Genomic DNA, 18,979 nt, shown 5'->3' with positions numbered 1-18,979 from the left:
GCCCTTTTCTGATGCACAGCGAGAATAAAAGCGAGAACGAGCGAGAGAAAGTGGGAGAGAGAGAATAAAAGCGAGCGAGAGGGAATTAGAGAGACAGTGAAACAGGGACAAGAAGAGGCACAGCAGATGAGAGAGAGAGAGAGAGAGAGAGAAAACAGTGGGAGGAGGAGAGGAGGTCAGAGGGAGAGAGAGAGAGAAAAAAAGAAGACTCGAGCACAACGTCCTCCAATCCGGGGGCTACAACCCAATCCCCAGAGCCAATCAGAGAGCACCATCCTCATTGCAGAGAGGCCAATAGGCTGCAGGGGATGGTAAGGTGTCGGTGTTTCTCTGTGCTCTGGGCCAGAGAAGGCAAATGCTGCATCCTGGCTGAATCACAGGACCTTACATGGGACCTGTAGCCCCTCCACCCACTGAAACAGGACGTGCAGGCGCTTTGGTTATACCTGACAGCGGTTCCAGAATGTACATGCGGTGTCATTATGACATCATGACAGGGGCTCTAATGCGCGTTTGTGATGTCACTGCAACGGGAGTTGAAGAATGCGTTTATGATGTCATAATGGCAGGCTCTCAATTATGCAGTTCAAAGGTCACCATGACAGGAGTTGAGGAATGTGTTTATGTTGTCACTATGACAGATTTAAAGGAGACATACAACTGGATTATTATATAAAAAACACACGCACTCACACACACACACAAGCACTCACACACACACACGCACACACACAGGGAAGATAATGGATGAGATGTGATGAGAGGGATCCAGGTCATAAATACACATTAGTAGCACCATTATGCAGTGATTGTCTGAGTCATATTAGTCTGCTCTGAATAAGGTGCAGTACAAGAAACACATCCAGTGCTGTGTGCGTTTCTCTCTCAGTTACAGACAGAACTGAGGGAGATAAAGACATTTCTCCACTCTGGTTTCCCTAAAAACAGCTTTAATTCCTTTACGCATTTTAGGTGTTTCTGTAATTTTCATAAACCTACATACTGCCACCGAGCAAAGATGGCTAATGGTGTCGTTGTTCATACTGATTCTGTCCTCCGAGCGCTGAGTTTTTTTTTCTTTTGGTCAAATGAAGGACTTCTGAATTTGGGTGAGCGTCGCTGAAGTAGGGGAGAGAGAATTACAAAAAGAGAGAGAGGACTGTGATAATGATCCTTTAGCTTTTAATTCAGTGAGTTGTATTGTCATTAGCATGACTACCTATACAATCAGTAATGCCCCCCCACCCTCTAGAGATCGCTTATTATCTGGTGTCTTTTGTCACCTTTGATTTGGCCACACAGGGCAAGGCTGTGAAGCTGCAGACCCTTCGGTCTGAGGCTGGCAGACAGAGGATTAGGAAAGAGAGAGAGAGAGAGAGAGAGGGAGAGGGAGGAGGGAGGAGGAGAGAGAGTGAGAGAGGGAGGAGAGAGAGAGAAAGGAGAGAGAGAGGGAGAGAGAGAGGGAGAGGAAGAGGGAGGGAAGGAGAGAGGGAGAAGGAGAGAGAGAGAGGGAGAGGAGAGGGAGAAGGAGAGAGAGAAGGAGAGAGAGAGAGGGAGAGAGAGAGAGAGAGAGAGAGGGAGACTGAAAAAGAGAGGGAGATGGAACCCTAAACGCAGCAGCTGGGTGTAACCGGAGGGAAGGGGCAGATTCTGCTGACCACAGGAACACCGCTGGTCACACACTGACTTTTTTTTAAAAAGAAAAAGGATCAACATTGCGCTTCCATAATCACCGCTTTTGTCATCATTTAATAAAATAAGTGACATCACTGTTCTGGCAGCACATTCCGATCTAATGAAGTCAAGAGCAATAAAACCATGAACCCAGCTGACCTGAGAGAGAGAAAGTGAGAGAGAGAAAGTGAGAGATATATAGAGAGAGAGAGAGGTGGGATGGGCGAGGACAGGGAAAGAGACAGAGCGAAGGGGAGGGGGGAGCGGGGGAGAGATGGAGGGAGGGAGTGTGTCGAAAGAGAGGTCTGAAACGCTGTAATGATTTCCGCCAGTTTAACTCAGGATCTTGTTACTTCCAGGTCAGCTGGTGCGGAAGGCATTATAAACCCGCCCAGCTGCACTTCCCCCTCCTCACTGCAGGGGGCAGCACGCCACTTCCTGTCAGCTGGTGCGGAAGGCAGAATAAACCCGCCCAGCTGCACTCCCCCCTCCTCACTGCAGGGGGCAGCACGCCACTTCCTGTCAGCTGGTGCGGAAGGCAGAATAAACCCGCCCAGCTGCACTTCCCCCTCCTCACTGCAGGGGGCAGCACGCCACTTCCTGTCAGCTGGTGCGGAAGGCAGAATAAACCCGCCCAGCTGCACTCCCCCCTCCTCACTCCAGGGGGCAGCACGCCACTTCCTGTCAGCTGGTGCGGAAGGCATAATAAACCCGCCCAGCTGCACTCCCCCCTCCTCACTGCAGGGGGCAGCACGCCACTTCCTGTCAGCTGGTGCGGAAGGCAGAATAAACCCGCCCAGCTGCACTTCCCCCTCCTCGCTCCAGGGGGCAGCACGCCACTTCCTGTCAGCTGGGAGCAGCCGGCGTCGTGCGTGTGCATGTGTGTATGTGTGCGCATGTGCGTTTGTGCATGTGCGTGTATGTATGTGTGCGTGTGTGTGTGTGTTTGTGTGTCTGTGTCTGTGTGTTTGTGTGTGCGTGCGCGTGTGTGCGTCTGTGTGTTTGCGTGTGTGTGGCCCCAAAACTCCCCCCACTCCTGCCCCCTGGCCCGGCCCGGCCCCCTGGCCCCACCCCCTGCCCCCCCCCCGCCCCCTCACCCTTGGTGTCGTTGAGCGGGTCCATGTGCCGGTAGATGTAGCCCTCCAGGTAGGAGTGGAAGCGGGGCGTGGGCGGGAAGAAGAAGAGGCAGACGGCCATCAGCTCCCAGCCTCGCTCCAGGCTGTCGTAGCGGAAGTTCTCGGTGGTCTGGCGGCACAGCTGGATGTAGAGCTCGTCGCGCAGCCCCTGGCTGGTCCAGCCCTTCACCACCACCTCCAGCGCCACGGCCAGCGGGTCGCCGCGGGCCCGCCGGTCGCCCATGTACGTCTGGATCAGCTTGAAGATCTCCACCGCCTCCCTCTTCACCGCGCGGTCCGCCGTGGCGATCATGGGCTTCCGGATCGGCTCGCTGCTCCAGGCCAGCATGTTGGCGATCGACACCTTGCGCCGGAACAGGCCCTGGGGGGACGGGGGGGGCGGGGGTTAGACTCGGGCGGCTTAAAAAACAACTAAACCCTTTTTGAAAACAAAAGAAAACTTTTTAAGTGTTTGTGTGTGTGTGTGTTACCTGTGTGTGGTTGTTGAAGTGTTTTTGGAATGTGTGTGCCTTACCTGTGTGTGTTTAATGTGTGTGTGTGTGTGTGTGTGTGTGAATGTGAGTGCGTATGTGTGTGCGTGTGTGTGTGTGAGCGTTACCTGTGTGTGTTTGTTGTGTGTGTGTCTGTGTGTCTGTATGTGTGTGTGTGTGTGTGTGTGTGTGTGTGTGTGCGTTACCTGTGTGTGTTTGTTGTGTGTGTGTGTGTGTGTCTGTGTGTGTGTGTGTGTGTGTGTGCGTTACCTGTGTGTGTTTGTTGAAGTGTTTGGACGCCCAGTTCTGGATGTCCGTCTCGGAGGAGGGCTTGCGCAGAGTGAATTCTGGGAAAACTCCACAGCTGGCGCTGGGCATCATGTTCCGGGCGTTCCGACTGGCCTCAAACTGCACACACGCCCCCAGATCCTCCGACTGAAGGGGGGGGGGGGGGGGAGACAGACAGAGAGAGAGAGAACGACTTTTGATTCCCCAATCAGTTTTTAAAAAATGTAAAAAAAATACACACACACACAAAAACAATATTTTAAACGAAAGTGAGAGAGAGAGAGAGAGAGAGCGCGAAAGAGAGAAGAAAACACAGAAACGGGCCGTCACAGGCAGACCTGACTGCCCACACTGTCACAGTCAAGAGGTGGAGATGGAGCTCCACTAAGCTGTGAGAAAAGCCAACAGGCAAAAAAGCCACTCAGTGCAGTTATTCAGCTACAGACCCCAGGCCAAGGAATACTGTATGTGTGCACATACACATATTCGTGTATGACATATTCGTGTATGACATATGTTTACCCATTTACATTTAAAATGTTTTCCTTTGGCTTGTGCTTATCATTATTTTCTAGGTTAATGAGTAAATGTTTATGTAAAGCTTTGGCAATGCATTATAATACATCAGGCCAATAAAGCACTGTTGAATTTGACTGAAATTGAGAGGGGGAGAGTAAAGTAGAGATTGAGGGGGGGAAGAGAGGAAGTATGAGAGACTTGGCATGATGTTAGTATTTATTTCCATTCAGGGTGTCATTCTCACACAGCGCTGCTCAGCTCCACACCGCCATGTACTCCACTAGCGAAATGGCGTGAGAGAGAGAGAGAGAGAGAGAGAGAGAGAGAGAGAGAGAGAGAGAGAGAGAGCGCTCGACTGTTCCTCGGGGAAGATTAAGAGTGTTGCACATCTCCTTGGGTGTGATGTCACAGAGAATACCCAGAAAACCCCCACAGTCAGTGTCCTGAGAGAGGTGAAGGGAGTAGTACTTAATGATGAGGCAGTTGATTGGACAAGCTGCAGAAACTGCCCTTTCCTGATTGGGCAGCTTCCTCACTGAATGAAACGTTCAGAGGTGAACAAACCGTCGCAGTATTTAGCAGGAGGGACACAGAGATCTAGCGGTGTCTGGTGGGAGGGCGTAGCGGTGTCTGAGGGGAGGGCGTGGCGGTGTCTGGTGGGAGGGCGTGGCGGTGTCTGGTGGGAGGGCGTGGCGGTGTCTGAGGGGAGGGTGTGGCGGTGTCTGAGGGGAGGGTGTGGCGGTGTCTGAGGGGAGGGCGTAGCGGTATCTGGTGGGAGGGCGTGGCGGTGTCTGAGGGGAGGGTGTGGCGGTGTCTGAGGGAGGGTGTGGCGGTGTCTGAGGGGAGGGCGTAGCGGTATCTGGTGGGAGGGTGTGGCGGTGTCTGAGGGGAGGGCGTAGCGGTGTCTGAGGGGAGGGCGTGGCGGTGTCTGAGGGGAGGGCGTGGCGGTGTCTGAGGGGAGGGCGTAGCGGTGTCTGAGGGGAGGGCGTGGCGGTGTCTGAGGGGAAGGCGTGGCGGTGTCTGAGGGGAGGGCGTAGCGGTGTCTGAGGGGAGGGCGTGGCGGTATCTGGTGGGAGGGCGTGGCGGTGTCTGGCAGGTGGGCGTAGCGGTGTCTGAGGGGAGGGCGTAGCGGTGTCTGAGGGGAGGGCGTGGCGGTGTCTGAGGGGAGGGCGTGGCGGTATCTGAGGGGAGGGTGTGGCGGTATCTGAGGGGAGGGCGTAGCGGTGTCTGAGGGGAGGGCGTAGCGGTGTCTGGTGGGAGGGCGTAGCGGTGTCTGAGGGGAGGGCGTGGCGGTGTCTGAGGGGAGGGTGTGGCGGTGTCTGGTGGAAGGGCGTGGCGGTGTCTGAGGGGAGGGCGTAGCGGTGTCTGGTGGGAGGGTGTGGCGGTGTCTGAGGGGAGGGCGTAGCGGTGTCTGAGGGGAGGGCGTGGCGGTGTCTGAGGGGAGGGCGTGGCGGTGTCTGAGGGGAGGGCGTAGCGGTGTCTGAGGGAGGGCGTGGCGGTGTCTGAGGGGAGGGCGTAGCGGTGTCTGAGGGGAGGGCGTAGCGGTGTCTGAGGGGAGGGCGTGGCGGTATCTGGTGGGAGGGCGTGGCGGTGTCTGGCAGGTGGGCGTAGCGGTGTCTGAGGGGAGGGCGTAGCGGTGTCTGAGGGGAGGGCGTGGCGGTGTCTGAGGGGAGGGCGTGGCGGTATCTGAGGGGAGGGTGTGGCGGTATCTGAGGGGAGGGCGTAGCGGTGTCTGAGGGGAGGGCGTAGCGGTGTCTGGTGGGAGGGCGTAGCGGTGTCTGAGGGGAGGGCGTAGCGGTGTCTGAGGGGAGGGCGTGGCGGTGTCTGAGGGGAGGGTGTGGCGGTGTCTGGTGGAAGGGCGTGGCGGTGTCTGAGGGGAGGGCGTAGCGGTGTCTGAGGGAGGCGTGGCGGTATCTGAGGGGAGGGTGTGGCGGTATCTGAGGGGAGGGCGTAGCGGTGTCTGAGGGGAGGGCGTAGCGGTGTCTGGTGGGAGGGCGTAGCGGTGTCTGAGGGGAGGGCGTAGCGGTGTCTGAGGGGAGGGCGTGGCGGTGTCTGAGGGGAAGGCGTGGCGGTGTCTGAGGGGAGGGCGTAGCGGTGTCTGAGGGGAGGGCGTAGCGGTGTCTGAGGGGAGGGACGGCGGGGAGGGAGGCGGGGTTGTGTGGGCTCATCGCTCTGGAGAGCCGCAGATGGCGGCTTGGCCCCGGCTCCCGCGATCCCCCGCCCCGGGGCTCCGATGGCCGATCGATTCCCTCCCGCTAACCTCCGCCGGGCTCCGGCGCGGACGCCCCGCTCGATACGCCGCATCAATTATTCACACCTGCGGCCGCACCGGGGAGAGGAGCGCCACACACGCACAGGAAGCGCGGAGAAACGCCAGGGTGCGGTGGAGAGAGAGAGAGAGAGAGAGAGAGGGAGAGGCAGCGCGGAAGTGAAAGGTGAAGTGGGAGAGAGAGTGTGAAAGAAGGAAAGGGAGAAAGGGAGAGAGATAGAGAAGACGGAGAGGAGAGGAGAACAACAGCAGCCAGAAATAAATAAGTAAAAATAATTTGAGAATACGAACTGAAAAAACTAATCAATAGCTCAGTGAAGCAGCAACAGCTTGTTGAAGTAATCTGGGTGTAATTAGCCTTGGGCAGTCTGTGCATAATCACAGTGATATCGCCTATTTGTCACTGGAACAATTAGGCAGAACTACCGGTGTGTGTGTGTGCGTGTGTGTGTGCATGTGTGTGCGTGTGTGTGTTTGTATTTGTCTGTGTCTTATTATCACAGGAGTTGCCCCCTCCCAAGCTCTACACTTTCACCTGAGAAAATGTTTTCATGAAAATGTGGAGATAAGCAAAGCCCCCTCTATCTCTCTCTCTCTCTCTCTCACCTGCACGAGGTACGTCTGTCACACCTCCAAAGAGTGTCTCTCTCACCTCTGTGTGTCCCTCCCCAGTGAGGGGCGTGTCTGATCCCAGTGAGGGGCGTGTCTATCCCCTGTGAGGGGCGTGTCTGACCTCTGTGAGGGGCGTGTCTCTCCCCTGTGAGGGGCGTGTCTGTCCCCAGTGAGGGGCGTGTCTGACCCCTGTGAGGGACGTGTCTGTCCCCTGTGAGGGGCGTGTCTCTCTTGTGAGGGGCGTGTCTCCCCTGTGAGGGGCGTGTCTGTCCCCAGTGAGGGGCGTGTCTGTCCCCAGTGAGGGGCGTGTCTGACCCCTGTGAGGGGCGTGTCTGTCCCCTGTGAGGGGCGTGTCTCACCTGTGAGGGGTGCAGGTAGGGTTCGGGGGAGGCCAGGTTGGTCTGCACAGACAGGCTCTTCTCCAGCAGGGCCTGGGGGAAGCCCAGCCTCTCCAGGTTGCTGCGCTTCCAGTGGCCCTCGTGCATGGCCAGCGCCTCGTCCTCGCTGAACGCCCGCACCACGGGCCCCGGCAGGGGCGGCGGCAGGGCCCCGTCGCTCTCGTACCCGTCCTTCGAGCCGCCCTGCGGGGCGGGGCTCTGGGACGCCCCCCCTTGCTGCTGGGCGGCGTCCCAGCTGCTCCTCTGCTTCAGCTGGTGCACCTGCTGGGCCTCCCAGGCCAGCCGCGCCTGCGCCAGGACCGCCTCGGGGAGCCCCGCCCGGGGCGAGTCCCCGCCCCGTCCCGCCGACCCCGCCCCGGCCTCGCAGCCCCCCGCCCCGCCCCCGCCCTCCCCGCAGTGCGCCAGCACCTCCTGGGGCAGCGAGGGCTTGCGCGTCTTGCGTTTGCGGTTCGCGCCGGCGGGGAACCCCCCCGCCCCGGCGGAGGAGGGCAGGGAGTCGTGCTGGCCGCCGGACGTCCAGGACATGGAGTCCTCGTACAGCAGCCGCTGCCGCAGCTCGCCCGCCTCGCCCAGGCAGTCCAGAAGCACCCGCGGGTCGCGGATCAGCGACTGGCTGTGCTGCAGGGTGTAGCTGCCCCCGTACGGGCCCCCGTACCCGGCCCCGCCGCCGCCGGGCCCCGCCGTCTGGTAGCGCAGCAGCCGGTCGGCGGTTTTGAAGCGGGGGCTGGAGCCGGACTGCTCCACGTACACCAGCTGCTTGACGTACTCGCGGCCCGCCGGGCTGTACTCCAGGCCCGGCCCGCCCTGCTTCTGCCGGGTCAGCACCAGCTGCTGGTACGGCGACTGGCTCTGCTTGGGCGAGTGGAAGTGCGAGGAGGAGGAGGAGGAGGACGAGGAAGGCTTGCGGGCGGCGGGCGAGGGGGCGGAGCCGTAGGGGTCGCAGTGCATGTCCGTGGGCGGCTCCTCGTAGATGGGCGGGGGCTGGCACTCGGAGGGGGGCTCCTCGTACAGGGGGGGCTCGTAGGCGTAGCGGGGCGAGGGCGGCTGGGAGTCGGCCGAGGAGCGGCGGTGGGAGGCTCCGCCCCCTCCCAGCAGCGGGGACCCGCCCAGCTCCGCCCTCTTCAGGAAGGGCGACTGCCGGCGCTCGGGGTAGAAGACGGGGGGGCTGTCCGGGTCCGGGGGGGCGTTGCCCGAGGAGCGGCGGGATCGGGAGGAGGTGCCGACGCCCCCTCCGCCCTCGCCGGGGGAGAAGCCGTTGCCCTGGTGGGACAGGAAGCTGGGCTCGCGGTCCGTCACCTTGATCAGCATGCGCTCCTTAGTGCCGGTGTTCCACCTGAACGGGGACGTCCTGCCAATCACACAGAGGGGGAGGGACAGAGAGAGGGGGAGGGAGAGAGAGAGAGAGAGAGGGGGAGAGAGAGGGGAGAGAGAGGGAAAGGAGAGGGGGGGGGAGAGAGAGATAGAGAGAAAAAGAGGCTTGATTTTTACATCTAAACCACCCTTATCATCTTCATTTAAACAAGAACTCATAAAACTCATAATTGAGGGTCAGAAGGAGAGGTCTTGGTGTTAGACAGGATCTGCACCGTTTAACACACACATGTAATGGGTTTGTGCTGCTGCTGGATCAATCTGTAGCAAGTTAAGACCAGCCAATAAAGTGTATAAAACTGGGTCTAGGACATCAATGAAGATCAAGGCAAACTCTCACTGGAGGAAGAAATAAATGAAAATGCCTCGAACTGGCATATCAGTCAGATTTAAAAACAAAACAAAAAAAGAAACAGTAACGCCAACATGTTTCAGCCACAATATTCTTCCTCAGTGCGGTCTGCTGTACCTCTCGGCCTCTTCCTGTGCGAAGCGGAGGTCAAAGGTTGCGCTCTGCGCAGATGGGCCCGGTCCTGCTGTTACCCATGGCAACAAGGATTACAGCAGAACTGCCGGAGCAGTACTGTCAGAACTGGGCCCTGGCACCACATAAACGCAAGGTGCCTAGGCGTTGGGTAAACGGGACACAAATTAACTCAGGGCAAAACCGCAGCCGTGCGCTATAGCTAACCTCAGTCTGGCATTAACTGCGCCAGGGAATTTTTAACACGACAGTAAACGTATTAAAATGAAATGGTCCTCTGTACAAGACGGACCATGTCCCAGGGTAAACTTGGTGAGCACACCCTTGCAACTGAAACAGTCAGGGACAGGATCTCCTAAATAAACTATACACAGCTGGCAGAGAGAGGAACCCACTTCCTGCTCCTTCACCTTGTTCCAAAAGGGATGAAACCTTCACAGGAAAAATCACCATATTCTGCACACAGACACAATGGTGGCAAAAATCACCACATTCTGCACACAGACACAATGGTGGCGAAAATCACCACATTCTGCACACAGACACAATGGTGGCAAAAATCACCACATTCTGCACACAGACACAATGGTGGCAAAAATCACCACATTCTGCACACAGACACAATGGTGGAAAAAATCACCACATTCTGCACACAGACACAATGGTGGCAAAAATCACCACATTCTGCACACAGACACAATGGTGGCAAAAATCACCACATTCTGCACACAGACACAATGGTGGCAAAATCACCACATTCTGCACACAGACACAATGGTGGCGAAAATCACCACATTCTGCACACAGACACAATGGTGGCAAAAATCACCACATTCTGCACACAGACACAATGGTGGCAAAAATCACCACATTCTGCACACAGACACAATGGTGGCAAAAATCACCACATTCTGCACACAGACACAATGGTGGCAAAAATCACCACATTCTGCACACAGACACAATGGTGGCGCGGCATCTATTTCAGCCACAAACTGGGGGATTCTGGGTAACCACCGACGTTCAGCCAGCTTGGCCCTCAGCAAACGCTGAGAGACAGAGGGAAAGCAATTAACGCAAATAATTTATGTATAACACAACTTAACATGAGGAGAACGAGCCATTCAGCCCAACAATGCTCGCCATTGCCTACCACTACACGGTACCTACTGCCTACCGTTTACCTACAAACTAGGCAGTATCCAGCACTGTATCAAGCTGGGTATTGAGAAACCCTCAGCGTTTATACCGCTACTACATGAACCTGGCAAGCTATTCCACACAGCAAATAATAATAAAGAATGGATGAACTAAGACCCAGTTCATTTGTTTTGAAATCCTATTTTAATGTAAATGCCTCTCTCTCTCTCTCTCACAAAGTTCAAATTGTTAATTGTAATTTTCAGAATAGGCTTCTGGCAATATTACGTATGTAGGCAGCTCGTCACGCCAATGAAGTGGATCTGAACTGAACTGAACTGAATAGCTTTTCTAAAAACAATTGAGTGAAAGAGGGAGAGAGTAAGTGAGAAGTGTGAAATCACATCGAGACTTTGGTGGAACATCCAACATCCTCTCACATCTTTGTGTCCCAACCCTGGACAAAATACAGAGATTCCCCTTTGTGTACCAGGGGAGGGGGGGTTGTGAAGTTTGGTGGCAGTAAGGAGGGGGGGTGGGGGTTGGATGGGCTATTAGAGAATAGAATGATGAAGTCCGCACTTAGTAAAAAGCAAGAGAACACTACACTACACAAGACACTGACAAAGCCCCAGTACCCACAATGCACCTCCGCTATCTCCCCCTGCCAGTGTGAATATTCATATCTCTCTTTCTCCGTCTTCAACCCTCGCTCTCTCTCTCATCTGCTCTATATCTCTCCATCTCTCCTTTTCCATCTCTCTTCATCCCTATCTTCTACTCTCACTCTGTCTCCCTCGCGCGCTCCATCCTTCCCCGTCTGTCTTAAGCGGGAAACAAACAGCGAAGTGCACACTGTTCCACCAGTCTCCACCATAAATAATTCATGGATATTTGACCTTCAAATCAATTTACACATTCTCATACATTCTCTGCCTCTATATATCTGTGTGTGTGTGCGCGCGTGTCTTTGTGTGTGTGCGTGTGTGCCTGCATGTGTATGTGTGTTTGCGCGTGCGTGTGATAAACATGTACGTGTGTGTGTGTGTGTGTGTGTGTGTGTGAGGAACGTGTGCACATATGAGTGTGTCTGCTTGTTTTTGTCTTTTACTTCCCCCGTTACTCTGAAACATTCTTAAAATCTCATGAACTGTAACTTCTAATTATTCAAAGGGATTACAAAAACTCTCGAGAAAATGCGGCCAATCCTAATGCTGATATGTCTGTAAAACCCTCCGAAAACAAGCAGAATCTCATCCAGGATCTGCTTCTTAGGACAGAGTTTCATTTCAACGTCCATGAATGCAGGCACAAATCTTTTCAAGGCAAGCTCTTTAAAATCTCTCAGCAAAATTAAAGCACTTGTGAAGTCTCTGCCATCGTAGTTTTAGCTTCTCTCAAAAACCTTAAAGCGCTTGATTCTATTTAACTAAATTTGATGACTTTCAAGGGTTTTTCAAGGAGTTGGGAAACCATGAAATTGATAAACACGACACAGAACTTCTGCGGGCGCATCGAACTGCTCGCGACAGGCGTCCCGTTGAACGTCATCTCAGTTTCGCGTCCCGAATCGGACGCCAGATGGTTCTGGGATCCTCGTTTGTCCTACACATACATAATTTATCGTCTCGGAGGACACCTTTTGTCCGTCGTGACTTTGCTCATGTCGAACACATAAAACCGTGCGAACTCGGGTAAGGAAAGAAGCCGCACACGGAAGGACGCAACCACCAATCTGGGCTTCTGACTCCAAAACCAGCTGACCTAGCATCCTTTAGCGAGAGTAACAGACTTTTTTTTTTTGGGGGGGGCGATGAAGACTGGAACCTCCTCTCCTTGTTATCCTTGTGGTTTCCACGACGACAGCCACACACTCGCTCCTGTTAGGTCTGCTCATTAGGTCCGTTCAGAAAAATCACCCCGCGATAATGTAACCTGTACCCACAATGCACTGCAAAGACACAGCAGTTGAATTGACCTTAGGAGGGGTGCACAGAAAGATACAAACCAGCACTGACATTTCATCACAGAATTGCACGCCTTCTGATTAGCTTTATTCAAATGATAATGGAAATTGGAAAATTAAAGCGTATTTCTCGAACTGCGTGGATACATTTTCATGTGATTATGCAATAACGCTATCAAAATGATAATTTAAATGCCATTTACCTTATATGCTTTTGCACTCTCTAATAAGGCATTTGAAATTTCATATTACGCTTTAAAAGTGGCAAAAGGATTAATTCAAAATAAATTAAAATGATTATCCCAATGTAAAAATGGGAGACAGCACCTCCGTTAAACATATTCCCTACTATGTGAATTCCCCAGAAAGATGGATTAGCCACTAGCCATTAGCCACTTGCTTATATTGCTGAAACTGAAGTGACAGACCTGTCTTCCAGGGCACCGAAAAATCTTAATTTCCCCCCAGGACTGATGGCAGAGGTGTGAATTAAACTGCGCTATAATTGTTTTATCCTCGATTGAACTGCGAGCGTCTCATCTCGAAATTCCAAATCCCCAAGCGAAGGAGGAGTCACCCACGGTTTCCAGCAATGCGCATTGGGATTGGTCGAAAAACAACTCAGAAAGCAGCAGCGATTGGCCGATTTTCAGACTGAACAAAGGACCGCCTCTTTTTCACACCAGTGCTGTTGATCGACAGGCATTTTGACACTTTTTAATGCAAACACTGTATAATCTCCTTTAAAGAGCGGTATTATTTCTGGAACATCTGGGCCGGGGGAAAGGGGCCTGGGGAAAGTAGAACACTGGCCTAATTTTAACGTTGGACCCCACACAGTCACACACGCACACCCGATTAAGTCCACATCCACCGAAAGCTGAGACAGGACAGGGCTGTCAGGGCGCTATACACGAAGGGTAACATTACCCAGAATCCCCTGCTGCATTCTGCTGGTGGTGAGTCACAGCAGGTCAGAGCTCAGAGTGGCTGTGACTCATACGCCTTACCACTCACTCGCTCGCCCGCCCGCCCACCCAGCCGGGCGACACACAGCCCTGTTTCATCTGCACCGCCTGAGAGATAAAGTGAGAGAGAGAGAGAGAGAGGGAGAGGGGAGAGAGAGAGAGGGAGCGAGGGGGGAAGGGTGAGAGAGAGAGGGAGAGGGGGGTGGATAGAGAGAGAGAGAGGGAGCGAGGGGCAGAGAGAGAGAGAGAGAGGGAGGGAGAGAGAGAGGGAGAGAGAGAGAGGGAGGGAGAGAGATTCTGGCATAGGAATAGTCCATCAAAGCTCAACCAGTAAAAAAAAACAGAAAAATAACAGGACAACAGCAGCAGCTGTGCTGGGAGAGAGTCTTTATTCTCCCTGTCTCCCTTTTCAATCGCATGCGGCTCTATTGATTGACCCATTTCTCCCATCTCCTCCCCAAACCCCCCCCCACCCCCACCCCCGGGAGCGGGAGCAGAGCAGCAGGAGATTGGCTCATTGGGTGGGAAACAAGCAGGAAAGGAACGCGGCCACCAACCAATGACTTTGGTGGTCCTGTGTCTCCATGGAGACAACAATGGACTGCAGTCAGGGTGGCCCTTAGCATTGAGTGTGTGTGTGTGTGTGTGTGTGGAAGTGTGCGTGTGTGTAGTGTATATAGTGTATATGCGTGTGTGTGTGTGTGTGTGTGTGTGTGTGTGTGTGTGTGTGTGTGTGTGTGTATGTAGTGTATATAGTGTATATGTGTGTGTGTGTGTGTGTGTGTGTGTATGTGTGTGTGTGTAGTGTATATAGTGTATATGTGTGTGTGTAGTGTATATGTGTGTGTGTGTGCGTGTGTGTGTGTGTGCGTGCGTGTGTGTGTGCATGCGTGCGTGTGTGTGTAGTGTATATAGTGTATATGCGTGTGTGTGTGTAGTGTATATGTGTGTGCGTGTGTGTGTGTGTGTGTGTGTGTATATGGTGTGTGTGTGTAGTGTATATAGTGTATATGCGTGTGTGTGTGTGTGTGTGTGTATATGTGTGTGTGTGTGTATGTAGTGTATATAGTGTATATGTGTGTGTGTGTGTGTGTGTGTAGTGTATATAGTGTATATGCGTGTGTGTGTGTGTGTGTGTGTGTGTGTGTATAGTGTGTAGTGTGTAGTGTATAGTGTGTAGTGTGTAGTGTATAGTGTGTAGTGTGTAGTGTGTAGTGTATAGTGTGTAGTGTGTAGTGTATAGTGTGTAGTGTGTAGTGTGTAGTGTATAGTGTGTAGTGTGTAGTGTATAGTGTGTAGTGTGTGTGTAGTGTATGTGTGTAGTGTGTAGTGTAGTGTGTAGTGTGTAGTGTATAGTGTGTAGTGTGTAGTGTATAGTGTGTAGTGTGTAGTGTATATAGTGTGTGCAGGGTGTTTTGCTGACTGCAGGTACAGTGCTGGGCTCTCTGCCAGTCAGACGTATTAAATGGGAACAAAACGGTCCTGGAGCCGCGGCTAACGGCCTACTTACTGCCCCCCCCCCATCCTCATCCTCACCTCTGACCCCAGCAGCGGTAAAACAGACTGCAGCCCTCACCCTGCGGCAGGTTTCTCTCCCTCCTCAGCGCCGATTGGTCAATCAGAGGACCAATCAGAGCTGCTGTCGGCAGCTCACCCGGTTACCCAAGTCGCTTTAGTGAGAAACCAGGAGCCAAGCAGGACCACGGCTGCACAGCCCTGCACACGACAGTCCTGACATCGCCCCGCGTGCGGAAAGTCCACCAATCACAGAGTACGCTGGGGACAACCAAAACAACGTTGATGGTGATTGGTGGGTGCTGTCGGTGGGCACTAGTCAGGAAGTAGTATCCACCAATCAGAGTCGTGCTGTCTCATATCAATACTGCCGTGTCCAAACTACAATATTCCTGCCGAACCACCACCCCTCCACCACTAACCTCCACCCTCCATCCCTCTCTCTCCCTCTCTCTCTCTCTCTCTCTCCCCCTCTCCGCTCGTCTCTGAGTTCTGTGCTGTAATCCACTCCTGGATGATGGCGTGTGAGCGGCTGATGTTTGTTCGTTTAGCGGGCGGGATAAAGGAGTGTGAGCGGCTGATGTTTGTTCGTTTAGCGGGCGGGATAAAGGAGTGTGAGCGCAGCAAACAGGCTCTCTGTGCAAACAGAGCGGCGCGGCGTTCGCGGAAACGGCTCCAAACGAGCGGAGCCGAGTTAGCGGATTAGCGGGAAGGCTGGAGCCCCCCGCCCTCCTCACCCCCGACACCCCGATAGTGCTGATATCAGGGCTTCAGAGTTCACTGCCTGTTAACTGAGGTTAAATGTATTTGGAAAATCAAATCAAATCCAGGGATCATCGTTTTGGAAAACGAGGTCTGTGGGCCACCGCTCGGCCCGGACGTCCGGATACGTGGGTTTCGTCGTTTCCAGTCAGTCCGCTGTCCCGGTACAGGAATTTCCAGGTCAGGAATTCTCCAGTGTCAGTCCAGTCAGGAATTCTACCAGCGTCAGGAATTCTCCCAGTGTCAGGAATTCTCCCAGTGTCAGGAATTCTACAGCTTAAGGAATTGTGCTGGAGGAAAACCACCAGTCTTCCATGGGAGAGAGGGAGTCAGCTCAGGCTTTGGGGATGGAAGCAGAATCAGGAATACCCCGTAAGGATGACCTGTCTGATCCAGGAAGCAGGGCTGCCGCGGCCTGTTCGGCATAACAGCAAGCCTCTCTCTCTCTCTCCCCCTCCCTTTCTCTCTCCCCCCTCTCTCTCCCTCTCACCCCCTCTCTCTCTCTCTCTCTCCCTCCTCTCCTCCCTCCCTCCCTCCTCTCTCCTCCCCTCTCCCTCCTCTCTCTCCTCCCTCTCCTCCCTCCCTCCCTCCTCTCTCTCTCCCTCTCCCTCCCTCCCTCCCTCCTCCTCTCTCTCTCCCCTCTCCCTCCCTCTCCCATCCCTCCCTCTCTCTCCCTCCCTCTCCTCCTCTCTCTCTGCGGTAATTCCCGCGCTGAGTGGGCGGTGTGCCAGCGTGTCCGTGGTTGGCTCCGCCCCCTCGGCGAGCAGGAAGAGGCTTGGCGCCGGGCGGCGTCTCCGCTGAGGGAGAGACTCCGCTGGCAGAGAACGAGCGTGTCTGTTAAACGCCCACCCCCACCCCCAAAGCAACCCCCCCGACACGTCTCCACCGGCGCCTCCTCAAACAGCCCCACCCTCAGGTGCTGCCTAACTGTCTCCATGGATACGCAGTCCCAGAACACGCCCCTGACGGGAAGCGGGCAGGCGCAGGCGTTCGTGCGCGCGGTCGGGGGTTGAACCCGGGGCCTATCGGACCGCCGCTGGCGCCGGCTGTCGTCTTACCGCCATTTTACGCCCCTACGGCAGCCAGTGAGCCGCGGGGCCGACCGCCGGAGCCAATAAGCGATAAGCGCCAGGGGCGGCTGCTTAGGGCCTCGTCGCCACCAGAGGGCGCCATAATTACCATAAAATATGTGCTGTTGATAATGTCCAGCGCTCAAATCCAATCCTGCCCCTCGAGGGCCAGGGCAGGCACCGCCAGTCGCCCACGTCTGGACCGGCTGGCGGGTTCTGTGGCGCAGAGATGGAGGTGGACCAACCTGTGCGCCACTTTTCTTTCTGTCGCGTCCTTTTTGTCACGCGACAAAGTATGAATCAGGCGGAACCGTTCCTCTGCATCGCTGTGAGAAGCTAAAAAGCCAAAAAGCCACAGCTGCCGCGTTTCTCCGCTTTTATTTTCGCGAGAGAACGTCGCGAGCGTCCGTACGTCCGAGGGGGAACACGCGGGATCGCCCAGCTGTCTCTCTCCCTGCGCGCCGGACCCGAAGGAACATTCGGTTTTAAACCTCCAAAATTCGGCTTCCCGTCACTGTAAGTAACATCAGCAGCGTCCGTTACCGCGCGAGAGGATGACCCTAATGCGCGCTCTCAGAACTGCGCACAAAACACCGGTAAATGTGCTTACGAGAAAACAAAAAAAAAATACACTCACACCTAGAAGGACAACTCCTCCCTCACAGCCTCAACTGGCTCTCCCAGCCAATGGAAAGACACAATCTCCAACACCCAAAAAAAAAAATGTCCTGGGCAGCTGCAGATCCCGCATGTTTTTACTGCTATTCACTATCCCAGCGTGCTCAGCAGACTGTGTTGAGTCACACCCCAGGTGAACACAGGTGTGCACAGGTGGGCAGATCCTATACAGTTTTTTTTTTTTTTTTTTTTTCCTGGCCTCAGTGTCCCTGTAGACGGCGGCTTCGTAAGGACGTTGGTGCGTACACAAGATGCTCCTTCACCATCAAACTGACAAAAGAACGGAATGCAAAATGACCCGCTAACAGATTGTCTTTTTCTTTTCTTTTTAAAAAAAAAATAAATAAGCGATGTCACTTGTGAAGGACAGCTCCAGTCGTCGCATGGCAACATTCTGGCGGAGCAGCTGTTTGTGCAAACGGAACATTGTGGCTCCAGTGTTGCTCGGGAACGATGCTCTGGCTTTGATCTTTTCCAGAGTCTGTCGCCCCCAAGTGCTTATATTGTCCCAGACTTCCCTGAATGCCGGATATTTAAGAACAAATTGGGGAGGGGGGGGGGGCGTTGTCGAACGTTGTACTAGCTGTGTCAAATAAGGAATGGAAATGTGTGTGCGTGTGTGTGCATGAGTGTGTGTGTGTTTGCGAGGGTGTGTCTGTGGGTGTGTGTATGTGTGTCTGTTAGGTGGTGTGTGTGTATTTGCATGTGTGTACTTGCGTGTGTGTATATGTGTGTGTGCGTGTGTGTACTTGCGTGCGTGTGTGTGTGTGCATGTGTTTGTGTGTGTGTGTACTTGCGTGCGTGTGTGTGTGCGTGTGTTTGTGTGTGTGTGTGTACTTGCGTGCGTGTGTGTGCATGTGTTTGTGTGTGTGTGTGTGTGTACTTGTGTGCGTGTGTGTGTGCATGTGTTTGTGTGTGTGTGTGTGTGTGTGTACTTGCGTGTGTGTGTATATGTGTGTCCCCTGCATGTGTGAGTGTGAGGTGGATGATGGGATATGTTTGATCCCTGGGGCTTTGAAGATGAATCAGTCATTCCCCCCACGTCTCCGCGTCTCCTGCTCTGGGTAGAAATCAGTTCTCTTTCTGACTCCCAGCATGCACTGGGGTTTACTCCTTTTTACAATCCAGCCACCATTCCAGGCAGTCCCGACAGTCCGCCTGCTTTTCTGTGGCCAAAAATAAAAAGATCCCACAATACCTAAAACAACGCCAGTCGACACAGCCACACAAATTTTGGAGGGATACAAATAAAATCCGGCAAATAAAATAAGTAAAATAAATCATAAAATTCATAAAAACAAAAATAAATAAATAAATAAATAAATAAATAGAATCAAGCCGAGCCTTCCTCGTTTCCCAACAGGACCTCGGGGTCCTTCCCCTCTGAGGAGCTCTGAGGTGACCCACAAAACGGACACATTTTTTTTTTACAAATCTCTGTCTACTGCGTCTACTGTAAGTCTGTCAGTGTGTGGCTCCGCTGGGCGGGGCTATCGGTCTCTACCCCTGAAGCCCCGCCCCCTTAATGCTGGTTTCCACGGCAACTCGCCACGCGCGACGAGCCGCTTTCTCTGCGTCACAGCGTAACAGGAAGAGGCGGGCCTCCCGCGTGGGACGAACACCCCGCGCTCGTCCAGGAGCTCGCCGATCCGGGCGATG

General features: G+C 54.1%; 1 protein-coding gene across 1 annotated transcript in view; it reads right to left on the bottom strand.

Moving 5' to 3' along the window:
- Nucleotides 1-18,979, bottom strand: part of arhgap39 (Rho GTPase activating protein 39) — a 69,819-nt gene that overhangs the window by 10,738 nt on the left and 40,102 nt on the right. Inside the window, exons 4-7 of the mRNA XM_064334408.1 lie at nt 9,207-9,216; nt 7,328-8,714; nt 3,551-3,715; nt 2,772-3,171 (exon numbers count right to left, since the gene is read on the bottom strand). Coding sequence (XP_064190478.1) covers nt 2,772-3,171; nt 3,551-3,715; nt 7,328-8,714; nt 9,207-9,216 — 1,962 coding nt within the window. The remainder of the gene's footprint in view (nt 1-2,771; nt 3,172-3,550; nt 3,716-7,327; nt 8,715-9,206; nt 9,217-18,979) is intronic.

Source organism: Anguilla rostrata, chromosome 4 (genome assembly GCF_018555375.3).
Source record: "Anguilla rostrata isolate EN2019 chromosome 4, ASM1855537v3, whole genome shotgun sequence".
In the NCBI taxonomy this organism is placed as follows: Eukaryota; Metazoa; Chordata; class Actinopteri; order Anguilliformes; family Anguillidae; genus Anguilla; species Anguilla rostrata.
This window is presented reverse-complemented; position numbering and strand designations above follow the sequence as displayed.